This window comes from Pimephales promelas, chromosome 9 (assembly GCF_988280905.1).
Source record: "Pimephales promelas chromosome 9, fPimPro1.hap1.1, whole genome shotgun sequence".
NCBI lineage: Eukaryota > Metazoa > Chordata > Actinopteri > Cypriniformes > Leuciscidae > Pimephales > Pimephales promelas.
Window position 1 is genome coordinate 3,743,363 of NC_142777.1, and position 16,570 is coordinate 3,759,932.

Sequence of the window (16,570 nt, forward strand, 5' to 3'; positions counted from 1 at the left end):
CCTCACAAAACTTTGCGGAGAAACTTTGGTTGCTGTAGCGCCACCTATGGGCCAATTTCAACTTTTTTTGGATAATTATTTATCTAGAGAGTCCAGAAAATAGGCCTAGGTTTGGTCCGGATTGGGCAAAAAACCAGTGACTAGTTTGCAAAAGTGGGTTTTGGACAAAAAACGAAATAAAAATTTTTTTTGCTCCAAATGGAAATCCGAGATATACATCTTGTCCGTCTTGAGCCAGGGATTACAGTGGTGTAAAAACTAAGCTAAGTGAAGCTAAGTCAAATGGTCTAGGAGTTATGAGCAATTTAGTACTTTTGGTTGATGTAGCGCCACCTATGGGCCAATTTCAACTTTTTTTGATAATTATTTATCTAGAGAGTCCAGAGAATAGGCCTAGACTGGTTTGGTCCGGATTGGGCAAAAAACCAGGGACTAGTTCGCAAAAGTGGGTTTTGGACAAAAAACGAAATTACATTTTTTTTTTTGCTCCAAATGGAAATCCGAGATATACATCTTGTCCGTCTTGAGCCAGGGATTACAGTGGTGTAAAAACATTGAAGCTAAGTCAAACGGTCTAGGAGTTATGAGCAATTTAGTACTTTTGGTTGCTGTAGCGCCACCTATGGGCCAATCGGGCTCATACTCTGATGTTCTCATCAATTTGAGGCCCTTCCATTTGACAAAGTTTCAGAGCTCCAGCCCTTACGGTTTGGGCTGCACGATGCGTTTTAGGGGATTTTTTTTTTCTTTCTAGCAAATACAATAGGTTTTCAGCACTTCGTGCTTGAACACCTAATAAGAGATTCATTACGATTGGATTTATTGACAGTGATAATCATTAGCATCAAATGATCTGTGCATGACGACTGTTCATTTTATTACTTCTCAAATCAGTCACAGATTCTAAGCAAATTCAGAGATTTTTTAATATAAAAACCGTTGTAAGCACTTTGTTTTATGATCTGTCCTGACAGAGCTTGCTTTTTATTTCATGAATAAATGTTTATGTTCATGATAAGTGTTTCTTTGCATTTATCTTGGATTTATTGTCAGTTCACACATTACTAGCAAACTACGTTACCTTCTCATTCTTCTCCTCTTCCTTCTCCTTTTCCTTCTCCTTGTCCTCGCTCTTTTCGGAGGGCACGACCACCATGGTGAGTTTGCGGGCGATCTGCTTGGCCTCCAGGTTCTCCCGCTTGTGCTCTTCCACGATGCTGGAGTCCAGTGGGAGGAGCTGCGTGAGAGACACGAGTGTTAACATCAAATATGGTCATGAAATAAGTGCACCATCACGTTTCCAAGAACACAAGCTCAGTTTCTCCAGGGCTGATATTACATCGGCCATGTCTACCTTAATTATTATTCTCCCATGATTTAACCGTGGTATTAACCCTCTGGGGTCGCCAAATGCGCCATTGCGTTTTGCTCGATTTTTTTCACATAGCAGCGAAATAGACAAAAAATTAGAGCCAGACCGATATATCGGCCAGCCGATATTATCGGCCGATATTAGGCATTTTCCAAAATATCGGTATCGGCAGTGATAATGGCCGATAAATGAATATTTAAAAAATAAAATAAAAACAGACAAAACATGCTTCAATCATCTCTCCTTGGCCTGTTATATTGAAAATGTATGTTTTACAATTTGCAGTATGATGTTATCTATTGCTAATCATAGACTAGCTAACCACAAAGCTAGCTAATGCCACTATCATCAGTGGAAGACCGCTAACGTTAACATTAATGAGCTTGGAAACCACAATGAACTTTTTCTGCCTAAATAAAGTAATGATTACTGTATTTATAGCTAGCATATCTCTAGTTACAGTCCCTACATTGTAAAATGTAAGTTATACTTGCGAGGAGTGAACATTTAGACAGAGAGAAAAAGTATCAAACGTACCTTGTGCAGAAAAGTTAGCTTTTCTTTTACACATGTGTGAAATTCAACAATATTTAATAAAAAATAAAAAAAAATATCGGCCGATATATCAGAAAAAAATATTTGTATCGGTATCAGCCTTCAAAATCCTTTATCGGTCGGGCTCTACTAAAAATAAGTTTAAGATCAAACAGACTTATGAAAAAATAAATTTAAATTTCTACTTGTTTTATGTGTCCACTTACAACCGAAATAGAACATTGCGCTTTTGTAAAATAAAGAAAATAAACAGGGTGTATTTTCTGACTCTCCATCTCAGTCAACTTTTTTTTCTGGAGTCTCTAAACTTAAACAGAACTCAGCGAATACTATTCACCCATGCATGAACTATGTATCTTTATAATCATTAACTGTGTACTTATAAATGATCTTATTCAAAACTAAAACAAATATATGTAATCTATATAAAAAGAGAGATGTCAGTCGTTCTCATTTCAGCTCATGATCTTTTAATGTGACCACGCCCCCGGAGAGCACGCGCTAATCAAAAATGATCTGAGGCGATCCATGCAAATCTATAAACGCCCACATCAACTCGATAAAACACACCAAGTTTAATCAGATAAATGTGTGAAATAATGTACAGCACAGATGCACACTGTTGTTTACTGTATCACAAACGAATTATGAAAGACAACATTTCGTTGACTAGTTTTGGATAGATTATAAAGTTTAGTAAAATAAGTCAAATAACTGTAAAATAGACATCAAATAAGCTTTTGTAAGCCTGCTCATATGTTAAATACAGGGGTTAAAGTGAAAAAAATTCCTGAGCCTGAAATTTTTTTATCACTTATCTTCAATGGCACCATATATTCTCAAGCATTACAGCTGTATCTTAATGGCCTCTTTTTATGAATGAAAGCAAGTAGGCTATCTCTAATATTATAGCTACCGATATCTCAATGTAAATGATTTTCCAAAAAATTTTCAACGTTAGGAGCTCAAAAACTATAAAAACTTTTAATTTAAGTGAACTTAAGACAATCCTCATTAAACCCATAATAAATGTCATATTTAACTGTACCATACAGAAATTGAGTAAGGTTATAAACCATCCACACTGCATAAATTACAAATGAAATATAGATTAATCATTATCAAAGCTACGAGCGTTCTTTAGTCAATAGCCGTAATTTTCTATTCCCTCTGTTCGATTAACTTTACTGACAGACAGAATTAATGGCTCCTGTCACTTTAAGATCTGCCGCTCCTGACAGGATCTCACGCATCTCATTCTCTCACGACTATTTACTTCCATTTAAGAATTTATTTAACTCATTTAAGATTGTTCTTGAGTACTCGACAAAATAGACATTCAGGCGTCTCTCAAAAATACAAACATATACATACATGTTGCTCACATATTATGGTAGCCCTGTTTGTGCTATATAGAGTGTAATTTCACCTGTGACTTTTTTTTATATTATAGTAAGAATATGTATAACTCAATGTTTTAATTAATTGAAAAAGCTGAATAATATCCAAACTTAAAAATTAGACGATTAGTCGATTAATCGTTCTAATAATCGTTAGATTAATCGATTATCAAAATAATCGTTTGTTGCAGACCTAGACCCCAGAGGGTTAAAACGAGCCACCATATTGTGTATTTCTGTTGCAGATTTTGCAACTGTATTTCTCTCTCTGGATATGAAATGTGAATAACTAAATGGCATTAACCCAAGCTCTATTATGAGCGTGATGCTCCAGATACATGTAGGTCCCACCATCAAATATTCAATCTTGTCCACATTATAATGCCATGTGTAAATAGAGTCAAAGTGCATCTGTAATTCTAATAAGCAGAATTGTGTGTTTAAACTACCTAAAAGGATGACATTTGCTGCCTGTTCTCTTCAAAAGGAAGTTATTTGACAATTTTGAATCCCATTAAGACAGAAAAGGAAGCTGCGGCTAACGTACAATATGAAAAAAAGACATCTTTCTCCCAAGAGCACAGATCAGGGGAAAAGCGTGAAGCGACTCGCACACGGAAATGCATTTAAACGCAGTTGTCACTAGGGCTGGGCGATATATCGAATATGTACGATGTATCGTTATATTTTTTGAAACGATATGGAATGAGGCAATACTGTTTATATCGATACAGTAGTTTGATATGAGCACATCTGAAAAATAGCTTGCAGTGTGAGCTGCTGCAGTGAAAGTAGCTAGGCTACGTAGTACAATTTGTCCTAAACATGACACAAGCTTATATTAATTGCGTCAAAATCACTTTGATATAGTTAACAAGTTTAAGGCAGCTTGCCGCCCTGTCAAATGCTCTGACAGACACTGTTGCTGACTGACAGATATACTTGCGCTGTTTAATGCGTTTGAGATGTGGTGCTTTCCTCAGTGCTTAACTTACCTTTCACATATTCTCCATCTGTAAATGTTAGAAAGTAAAGCAAATATGTCCATTTCACAACAAATAGGTCAGAAGAGGACGAGCTTCTGCAAGTGAATCTCCGCTAAAATTCATGCTTCCTTGAACGAGCGCCGGCGCGCGCATGCGCGTGAATAGTACTACGTAGTACGCAATAATTCTGACTAAAATAAACATATTGCTAAAATATTTGTTGTTGGAGAAAATAAATGTGCCATATGTGGAATTTTAAACCTACAAGTATATATTTTTAATGAAAGTGAAAGTGATTATAATGGGGTAATCAAATGCAGGCTAATATAATTAGTTTGTGCTTTTGTTTTTGTTTTTATTTTCATTTTTAGTTTAGCTTTTAGTCAATATAAAAACAAAAGCTTTTTGCACATAATATATTGCATAGCCTATATTATATTTGTTTCCATATCCTTCAATATCAACATTGTTTGTAGGATATCATTGGGCCGAATGTGAATATACTGTATGTATATATATATATATATATATATTTTTTTTTTTTTTTTTTTTTTTTTTATATAAAGATTTTCTTTATCTAAATAGAAAACGTAGAAAGTACCGAGATATATATCGTATATCGCCATTTGACAAAAAAATATCGAGATATGATTTTTTGGCCATATCGCCCAGCCCTAGTTGTCACTCCTGAAACATTGCAGTGTGTATGTGGCTGTACCAAAAAGTCAAGTTTGGTCACATTTGTATAGTTTCAGTAGTTTTAAAGCCATGATCGTTCCACTCACATGAGCGTAGAGGTCTTCAAGAGCGATGAGGTTGTGTTGAAGAAGAGCTGCAGCGACGTGGTACAGAGATGATGGCGTTTCTCCATTCGGCTCCTGTGGACACACACACACATAAGTCAGATCAACATGACTACAGACAGGGATCTCTTTTAAGAGCAGGGCGGACAAATACAGGTGTGAAAAATAATGCTCAAGTTTATCTACTTCTGTACAATTGAATAAAAGTTCAGTCAGAAAATCATACTTGAAGCAGTCATCTTGTGTGAGTCAGTGAATATTACAGCACAATGATATGAATTAAAACTAAAGGGAGAGGGTTATTAGAATAGTTGCCATGCCAACTGATATATCCTGCACTGCACCGACGAACACAACGGCTGGAGATGTTTCTGAGATTTTGCCCAACACTGACTGTGCTTTAAAACACAGTATTGTGCCTAACTTTTTGACTAGAAATGTAAATGCAAATATCTGAGAGCCAAACCAGAGTAAAAAATTAAGTTTTCCATTAAGGGGCTTTTAAAGCTGTAAAGGCAATTTTTAATAAAATAAATTGATCAACGGTTTCCTTTTTTTAAGCCATATTTACACTGCAGAGGTGGAAGAGATACTGACAAGACATTTATGATTATTTATTGGTTATCTGCAAAATGTGTAAAAAGAAATGCAATGCAACGTGATTAGATGTGAATGCAATGCCGTAATCAACAGTTCATTCATTTAGCATTTTTATTTATTTGTGATTTAGTTTAATTCAGCTGGAATAGATTTAGTTATAAAAGTTATTTAGCCTTTTTTGCCCCCACATCCTGAATTCAGGGGCATTTTGTTCATTTTGAAGGCATTTTTGCCCCAGTCCCAATTCATTTCTAAACAGGCAGTTTAGCATGTACTATTACATAGGGATGTCACGGTACCAAAATTCCAGTAGTCTGTACCGATACCATTAAAAAGGTTCTTGGTACCAATTTTTTTCTTCACAGCAAAATCAGTTTGAACTATTTTTCCAAATTATTTAACAATTAAAAAAAAAATATATATATATATATATATATATATATATGGTGGTAAATTTATGAAAGCATTGAAGCCTTCAATATCATCAGAAAATATTGATGATATTGAGAAATATCGCTTAAAAAAAAATCAAGCGAAAAATAAGCAACCTCTTATGCACACATTATTATTAGAAGTAGTAATATTTTTAATTAATGGAGACGTAGTTAAATCTATTGTACAGTAGCCTAATGTAATTATTTCTGTCAATTTCTTTAAGTTAAACCAAACTTTTATTTTGACGGGTTGCCGTGAAGACCTTTGAGTTTCTGTGTGTGTCTGACAGTAAAAGAAATGATATGACGATCGTTTTTCTCAAATGAAACGGTAAAATGCTCATGAAGTGACTCTCGGAGATAAATTGAATCATGAATCATGTCATCATATCGTGAGGAAGCAGAGACTGAAAACAAGCACGAGTGCCACTAGTGCTTCAGTGTGTGTGTGTGAGGTAACGTTAAATGAAACATTTTTTTAGTACCGACTTGGTACCGAAGTACCAATATTTTGACAACACTACTATTACAATTTAGCATGAAACACTGATTGAGTGATTCCATGTGACATGATACGGATTTCGATAAGTTGTGCTCTATAACACACTGTCAGACGGTCATTCATGTTTATTTCGTGCTGTAACTGGTGTTACTAAGGCAGAAGAGGAGATCATGTGCTTCTCTCGAGCGACACAAGAGCTATCTCAAAACGCTCTTTTTTGAATTTCGTAAGAAAATGGACGTAATTTGAAATCTGAGACTTTGTTCCATATCAATAGTAACAAAGGACAAAGATTATTGTGATTTAGTGGATGGGATGAACGCAACGATACTCCATTCATTCATCAACTGGAAACAGGGCTACTAATCGATTCGTGGGATTTAAGAATCGATATCGGTACGTAAAAACGATAAATGATTAAAATCGAGAAATCAATATTTTTTACCCAGCCCTAAGTTTTAGTCAGTTAAAACTTGGTTACATTCGGTCATGCTGCATAATGGTTAAATTCATAATCATGATTATTATGCTCAGAATGATAAAAATCGCAACGATTGTCGTCATTTAAGACACTTATTTTTACATTTCATCAGAATTATGGCACTCTTTCACCTAAAAAGCCCAAAAGAAGTGAATGTCAACTCATATGCATGGCTCATTTTACCTAATCTAGTTTCCTGATTTATTATATAAACGTACACGCTCTCTATATTATGAAAACAGGCCAAACAAGAAACTTGTAAAAAAATAAAACATGAAATTCATAATAGTAATTCCAATTTTTCCAATAGCACCATAAAGACTGTATTGTCACAAATTGTGTATTGTATTGCATTTATTCAGCTTCAACAATCGCGAATATAGTCGAAAGATTATCAACATAATATAGCATGTTGGGCCAGTTGTTCAAAGGTAAACTGATCGGATTGGATCAAATCTTGAAAATGGGTTGTTCAAAAGGGAAAGAAGGAATCTTAAATCAGATTAGATCAGGGAATCCAATCCTAGTTTTAATCTGGATCAAACCTTCAGTTTGTGTTGTTCACAACTTGTCAGTGGGATTTGGATAACTTTGATCCAAAAAAAACAGGATTATCCTGATCCCAACAGGGGGTAGGATTTCAAGGTGGATTTCAGGAAGAAAATGTAGTAAAACTTTCAAATTGGTCAAATAATACATTTGTATCATTTAGTGTATATACTTTTATTTATGTTTTGCACTTGACTTGTGTAACCGTTGTAACAGTGATAAATAAGACATAGGCTAACAATTAAGCTATTCAGTATAGTAAAGTAAAAATAAAAATATAGCTGCGAGCAGCGATGGCGGGCCCAAGCCGGAGGCACCGCAACCCCGGTTCCTTTAGTTACCTAAAGGCACCCGGGTGGCGGTGCCGAAGGCTTTGGCCCTTTCATGATTAAATGTTAAAGCGGCTTGCCATACTCTGTCATTTCGACTAGTCACAATTATGTTACAGATATCTTAAATGATAATACAAACTATCCAAAGTGTAACGACTAGACAGAAAGACGTTGTTGATATCTACAATGTTAATTCCGGACAGGCAAACTTAGCTTTTAAATGTTAAAAGGGCTTGCCATACAGGGACGTAGGCTCAGAGAGAGGCTCACCATATTCAGACCAAAATATCTGACTTCCTCTTGGTCCGAGCTAATGACTATGTATTAGAAAGTTGTACGGCTTGAGGAGTACAATGTATATACCGATTTTTGTAACTGTAGATAAAACTAACAACCAATGTAGTAGCACTTCTCTTTTTTTGATTGGCTGATGCGTAGCAGGGTCGACTGCTGAACTCCAGGCGAGACGCGCTTGATTCTCACGTGAGAGCGGCGCGGCCAGAGAAATTGCGTATATTAAATATATTATTAATAGTTTTTCCGCATGAGAAATACAATGTGTGACGGGAGTGTGAGACAAAAGACTGAAACGAGTGACTGTCATGCTCAATGCGTGACACACTATAAAAAAATATTTCACACTATTTCCAAGCTTGTTGTCGCAGGGGCACTGGCCCCCCCAGGCCCCCGCCTAGAACCGCCATTGCTCACACACACACACACACACACACACACTTTCTCTCTCTCTCAAGAAGCAAAAACATGACTGCTAAAGGTTGTATCAGCGATGGCGGGGTAACATCACTTAACATCACGAGTGCTATTCCCTTAGGCCACGCCCCCTTGTCTCCCCAAAGTATTATAAGCAATCATGCGTATCCCGTGTGCAGAATGATGCACTTGAAGCAACACCAAGTCACAGCACGCAACGCTTCACATTGAAAAGAACATAGCGAAGGGATGGTATCTATAATCTATGCTTAGTAGGGCTGCACGATTTGGGAAAATGTCATATTGCCATTATTGAGCCAATATTGCAATTGCGATTTGCGACTCCGATATAATAAAATGGTTTCATGAGTCCAACTTGCTTGGTTCTAAAGTAAAATGCACACACAGATTAATGTTTATTTCTCAACTCAAACTAAAAACAACAACAACAATAAATGATTGATAACACCTATAATGATCAATAAACCATCAACCAAACCAACATTACAGTGATTCCATCAATTGAAAGCCATCAACTTTTTAAAAAATTATTACGCTTAAAAAATATATATAACAGCTTTTAAATTAAGTGAACTTCAAACAATCCCCACATAAACCCATAATAAAAAACATATTTACCTGTGCCCTTCCTGTCTTAACAGGTACAGAAATTGAATAAAGTTATCAAACAGTCTGCGCTGCCTGAATCATAAATTATATATATAATAATCCTTATTAAAGCTACAAAAGTTCTTTACTCAAGATCAGTGAGTAATTTTCTAATTTCCCTTTGTTCTTTTAACTTTACTGAAAGAACGCTTTATTCGCTGCTGGCCCTTTAAGAGCACCCGTTGCCGAGACGCGGATCTCACACGCGCCTCATAGCACAACTCTTTTCATCCATAGACTTTTATGTTATGAAGATACTAGACAAAACCACATTTTGGCATAATTGTGTGTGCTATTGTTCGTTCAAGCTCGAAAGAGAACTGTTTATTCTGGGCTGGCACACGGTCAGTGCATGCGCATTATGCGTATCATCTAATCTAGGGCACTCACAGGCAGCTTTTCACTTCTTGTCGTGCAAAATGCGAAAAGGCATTTGAACCAATAAGAGGGGGATCTTGTAACTCAAAGGATGACAAAAAAGAAGAGATGCTGCGCTAATAGCCCTACTTTGTTTATTTCATATAAAATCGCGGCATTTTGCGTTATATAATTGCATAGGTTTGAGATCGCTATTACGACTGCGATATAATTAATCGTGCAGCACTAATGCTTAGTGTATTCTAAAGGGCAATAAACTCCACTCCAGCAAGATAGTCATTTTATGCAAATCATAGACCTTTATGCCTTATCTACAAATAAAGTATAATATTGGGAACATTGATCTTGAAGAGAGTGTCGTCGTGTTACTGTCGCAACCGAACGCGACGCGCTAATGCTGATGCATGGAGAATGACTGAGGCGAGATGACTTTCCGTTAACTTTAACTTAGAGACTAAAATATTAATTTTACCACACATTAAGCTATTGAATGACTTTAGAAGTCTTGGAATATAGTGTGAAAACTTGATTGTGCTTTACAGTTTTTTATGCCTTTAGTGGGGCTTAACAAAATAACACAATATGCAGAATGTCGGACGTCACTTATAGGCTAAACTGTTTTTATAGATAAAACTATTTACATTCGGCAGTCATGAAAACAAATCTCAGATAACGGTTGACTAGGTAACAATGTGTAATTTTGCGCCGGAGTTCTCCTTTAACTTACATTAGCTAGCTAACTACGAACGAGCTAACCAGATAACATTAACAAATTGACAAGCACTTACTGGGCACAGTGGGCAGAATGGCTCTTCAAATGACGGACGAAATTGGAGGTTGTCATCTGACTGTCCGCGATCTTAACGTTGCATGTCTTGCAAAGCGCTGTTCTTTTGCCATCTTGTTGTAAGAAATTCTTGAATCCAAAAGCGACGACGACCCTCGTTATCCCTCCGGCTGACATGTTGATGTGATCTGATGTAAGTGGGCGTGGTGTGCGCGTAAGGTATGAGAGGGCATGACTGATGATCTCGTGATCCAGTCATGACAGCGCTATTCTCAGCCTGCGCTCCAGCTGGATCAACTTTATTTTTTTTACATAATTTATATATTTTATATTCAAACTGAAAACATGATGTGATTAACACTCAAGTCATATTATTACATGCAAGTGTGTTTGATTTATGGACCAAATTTTCAGATCAAGTTTATGGACCAAGTTAATTTAATTAATAAACTAATTATATAAAACTATTAATGCACTACAATTAAACTGGTTATATGCCTTTACTTATAAAAAATAAAAAACTTATTTAAAAAAATACCAGGCTTAAGGCATTTATTTTTTATGCAGGCCATACACACAGGAGTGAAATGGTTAAGACCCCTCCCCCTACAAACACACACACATACACAGACAGGCAAAGACAGAGATGTAGGCTCAGATTAAGCAAGACCACATTCAAACAAACATATCTGACTTTCTGTGGGTCCTAGCTAATGAGTGTCAATTAGAAAGTTGTCCGGCTCGAGGAGTACAATATACATACCGATTTTTGTAACTGTAGATAAAACTAACAACCCTACTTTTGTCAAAAGGTGGCGCTACTGAGCCCTCACCACGCCCGTTTCTGAAACATTGCACGTGTCTACTGGCTAATAAATGTGATGTGTCTGTTGAGTTTCATGCATTTTGAAGCATGCTAAGGGTCTCAAAAGCATCCTAAAAGCATCCTAAAAGAAGGGTAAAGTTTGATGCGTCGCCACGGCAACAGTTTCAAAGATATCAAGAATCCATTCACAGGTCTACATCTGCCGTATGTTTACATTATACATATGAAGTTTGAAGCAAATCGGGTAAAAATAAAAGGGTGATATCAAAGCATTTTGAAAGTGACACACTTCCTGCTGCCAGTTGGTGGCGCTATAACTTTGACTCACAATAGTCACATCCATGTGATCGTCCTCTTACAGCGAACATACTGCTGAAGTTTCATCAAGATCAGTTAATGTATGCTGAAGTTATAACAAACTTCCTGTTTCACGTTTCTCGCCATGATTTCGTTTCCTCGCCACGGCCAAACCGTTCGAGATATCAAAAATCCCCACACAAGCTTTCATCCTCAATGTCTTCACTTCACGCTGACCGAGTATCGTCGAATTTGGATCAAAGCTCTAGGAGGAGTATTTCAAATACCATTGCGAGCGTTTTACAAACAAACCTCAATAGCCGACTTCCTGTTGGGCTGGGGTAAAAAGTAAAAGCGCGAGGTATAGATGAAACGATGAGATCAACATGCGTACCGAGTTTCATATTATTACATGCAAGCGTGTTTGAGTTATGGACCAAGTGTTCGGACCCCATTCCAGGGGGCGCTGACGAGCCCCCCTGCCACGCCCGGGTACCATCTTCAGCCCGGCTCTGATGGCCGCGGGTTCTGACCCGTGTGCAAAGTTTCAAGAGTTTTCGAGCATGTTAAGGGCCCCAAAAGTGCCCGAATAGTCGTAAGAAAAATAATAATAATAATAAATATAGCTGCGAGCAGCGATGAAGGGCCCAAGCCGGTGGCACCGCAACCCCGGTTCCTTAGTTACCTAAAAGCACCAGGGTGGCCATGCCACTGGCTTTGGCCCTTCATCGCGGATCACAGCTATATATATATATATATATATATATATATACTGTATATATACTGTATATATACATATATATATGAAGCCGGTGGCACCGCCACCCTGGTGCCTTTAGGTTTATTGTGCACGACATGCAAAATGTAACCCTGCTTTGACTGATGCAAGCTCTACAGCACAGTTTATAGTAAGAAAGAATATAGTAAGAAAGAAAAGTAAGCTGTTACTCTGAGATGGTTTGGGAAACAAACATTCATCATGTCGCATTGGTTTTAGTTACTTGTCCTCAAACAGAGCCCTACTCTGTTTATATTTCAGTTACACATTCTACATTGATTAAAAAAGAAAAATCAAATGTGTTTTTAATTGATACAGAAATAAAATATTTATAATTCAGCTGAGAATAAAGTTAGTTCAAATTTTAAGAAAAACAAATATATGATCTGAAATATAGCACATTCATTTTTAAATTCATTCAGGTTCAATTACCAAAAATACAATCTTAATTTAATTTAAAGCAAATAATAAATCTAAAATATATGGGTTATATGCATATTTTGTAAAAAAAAGAAAAAAAAAGAAAGAAAGATATATATCCAAAAACACAAGGCCTTAAACTTTAACAAGGGTGCAACTCTTTTCACTACAACAAACATAGTCACACACACAAGTCAAGTCACTTACATTTTATATGCAATATTGACTTTTTAGATGCAATATTGACTTTTTTCTGTTTCAGCAGAGAAAATAGTTAAACAAAGATCACAGCGACCCATCGCGCATCTCAAAGCAATGTGTTTTCTCATTACTGAATGATTCAGCATTTTGAATCCATGACTCGTTCATTAAGACGGTCATCTGGCGACACCTTATGGTGATTTAGGGTTATGTTTAAAAGTATCGTTCTTTACAGCGATTTTTAATTGACTCCTGTTAAACCAATCTCGTAACATTATTGTGTAACCGATTTAATTTGATCAGCCTTACCTAGGGTAACAGCCCTATAGTGTCTTATTATTCTAAATTATTGAATTTATTGATCAAATTTACTAATGAAAAATGAAGCATACATTTATTAAGACTAGGCTGCCCTGCAGATATTAGGCTACAATATGCAGATTTAAATATACCATTTATCAAATAATCTGTTTATTTTTAGGTTACACATTACATTGTTTAAAAAATAAAAATCAAATGTGACCCGCTCTGGCGAAATGAGTCGGAAGTTGCAACCTTCCATTTTAAGATATGGGCCGATTATGTGGAAAAACCATGAAATAACAAAAAAAAAAAAAAAAAAAATTTCAAAGAACAGACATTCAAAAATAATCTCACAGGGTTTCGTAGTCGAGATAATTGAGTAAAGGTATTTAAATAACGATTAAAGTTGTCAAAGCTTTAAATTCGCTGAAATAAACATTGCTCTTCTCAACTCCCTTCGTCACCTCTGAGCATTTCCTATCCCCTGAAACGTTGAACTCACTGGAGGCTTCTAACCTAAACTGCGTGAGTATATTTATCTGCAAGAAGAATATAGCCTATGTAAGGCTGTAACGATCGCGACACTCAGATCCACGGACCTGTGTCGCGGTGTGAGAAGACAGAATCACGACACCGACACGTCCCTTCAACTCCCGAAGTTATCCTTCACGTCCAGACCCAATGCTAGCTACAACATCTTTAAATTACTAGGCTATTAGTATTATTTGAAGTTAACATTATAAAATACGTAGACTTACACCACAAAACTTAAATTATTACTAATTTTTTTTTTAAATTGGGCAATTTCAGCATTATGGAGGAGATCCAATTCCCAGATAATTAAATATTTTAATAAATTGGCCTATGTGAACCACACTGCACAAACCAAAAGTAATACTCACCCGATGAAGAAGGGTTGACTCTCTCCAGAACATAAAATCTTTATTTTATTTTCCGTGTTCGCATTTATGAGGAAAAACAATCCGAACGTGACCGTTCTGCAGCACTAAAACTTTCACATAGCTTAAACATGCAAGCACAAAGCCTTTCTTTAAAGTAAATTTCGTTTTAAAATAATTATCTTAATTTAAATCAATGTTTCATCAACCAATTACTAGGATTTAATAATAAGAAATAAATTGCAGACAATAGGCTAGGCCTAATCACGACGCGGAGACGCGCGGCACGTGAACTGAAGCTTGTCTCATGAACCGAAAGTCAGCGTATAAGGTATCCTCACAGACATATATATTGAAATGTCTACTTTTAAACACAACCATTCAAAATGAAAGAAAACAGACTGCTCTCTGCTTATGTGGGCTAATCCGTATGAAAACTGAATTTCTCTCTGACTCCTCTTTAATCTTTCTGATTTTAGAACATTTTTGTAAAAGTGACTTTTTAATTATTTATTTCAAAAAAATTAAAAATAAGTTGAGTTTCAGCCTCGTTAAATTGCATTTATATATGTTAATCTATTTGGTCAAATTAAGCTATATAAAATAAATAGTTTATCCCTTAAAATGCTATGGATTTTGAAAGATATCAAAAAAAAAAAAAAAAAAAACGGGCAAAAAAACTTTAAAAGCGATTTTCTTAGGTTTTCAATTGGAAAAAAAAAGGGCAGACGACCAGAATTCAAATCTGTATATCGTTACAACCATTCAAGGTATGACCAAGGTATCATTTGAAAGCTTACAGTGTCCTCTTTCCATTAATATCAAAATCTCAATTTTTAAATTTGGGTCACTGTGACTAATTTTGCTGGATCAGGTCGGTCACAAATGTGTTTTTTATTGTAGTATTATTTTATACAGAAATACATTATAATTATATATAATATACAAAATATAACCGTGGGCGCGATTAAACAGTGTTACAATAAAACTCAACATTGTGTTTTTTAAAAATAAATTCAAATAATACAAATCCCGAAATTGCGCTAATTTTAAAATTAAACTAAAACTCATGGCTGCACAAGCATTCATAACTGTGCGCGCCAACAGCGAGGAACCAGCAGAACAGAGTGAACGTTCATTCTGTTTAGTTCAATCCTACTTAATAGGAATTTATTTAAAATGCTTGCTCTACTCCACAACATTAATGTCTTGTGCGGATATCTGTATTTTGACTTTCGGTTTTAAGTAAGCGATTTAAAAGTTCCCGAGTCCCAGCGGAGTCACACGTTGATTAACCGGTGGGAATATACACAATAGGCCTACCTGATATTGAACACAAGAGGGCAGTATAGCACTACGTATGACTCAGATTATTTTTTCTTCTTCTGAATTTTAAAACCATTCTGGCTGTTTTTGAACGTAAACATAATTCTTAAATGAAAAAAGGGAAAAACTGGTTTAATTATAATATTTGTATAATTTAATTTAGAAACAAATGATGTATAATTACATTTTTAGAAGATATGAGGCTTTTAGTGTTTACTGTTTACTTTTTTGACATTACTTTAATCTTTTGCCAAAGTTGCACATGCCTACTGGCTAATAAATGTGATGTATCTGTCGAGCTATCTGTATCTATCTGTTTCAAGCAATTTCAAGCATGCTAAGAGTCCCAAAAGTATCAAAAAAGAATGTTAAAGTTTGATTTGTTGCCACAGCAACAGTATCAAAGATATCAAGAATCCATTCACAGGTCTACATCTGCTGTATTTTTACATTATACAGATGAAGTTTGAAGCAAATCGGTTAAAAATAAGAGGGTGATATCAAAGCATTTTGAAAGTGACACACTTCCTGCTGCCAGTTGGTGGCGCTATAACTCTGACTCACAATAGTCACATCCATGTAATCAGCCTCTTACAGTGAACACACTGCTGAAGTTTCATCAAGATCAGTTAATGTATGCTGAAGTTATAACACACTTCCTGTTTCACGTTTCTCGCCATAATTTTGTTTCCTCGCCACGGCCAAACCGTTCGAGATATCAAAAATCCCCTCGCAAACTTTCATCCTCAATGCCTTGACTTCATGCTGACCGAGTTTCGTGCCGTGTGTTTGAATTCTCTAGGAGGAGTATTGCACATTCCATTGCGAGCGTTTTACAAACAAACCTCAATAGCCGACTTCCTGTTTGGCTGGGGTAAAAAGTAAGAGCGTGAGGTATAGATGAAACGATGAGATCAACATGTGTACCGAGTTTCTTATTATTACATGCAAGCGTGTTTGA

General features: G+C 36.0%; 1 protein-coding gene across 5 annotated transcripts in view; it reads right to left on the reverse strand.

Annotated features, from left to right (window-relative positions):
- The window catches only part of thoc2 (THO complex 2), a 173,314-nt gene that overhangs the window by 111,676 nt on the left and 45,068 nt on the right, over positions 1-16,570 (reverse strand). For all 5 annotated transcript variants that reach the window (XM_039694123.2, XM_039694122.2, XM_089134684.1 and 2 more), the window contains exons 9-10: positions 5,099-5,191; positions 1,082-1,237 (exon numbers count right to left, since the gene is read on the reverse strand). In XM_039694123.2, the coding sequence (XP_039550057.2) occupies positions 1,082-1,237; positions 5,099-5,191 (249 nt within the window). The remainder of the gene's footprint in view (positions 1-1,081; positions 1,238-5,098; positions 5,192-16,570) is intronic.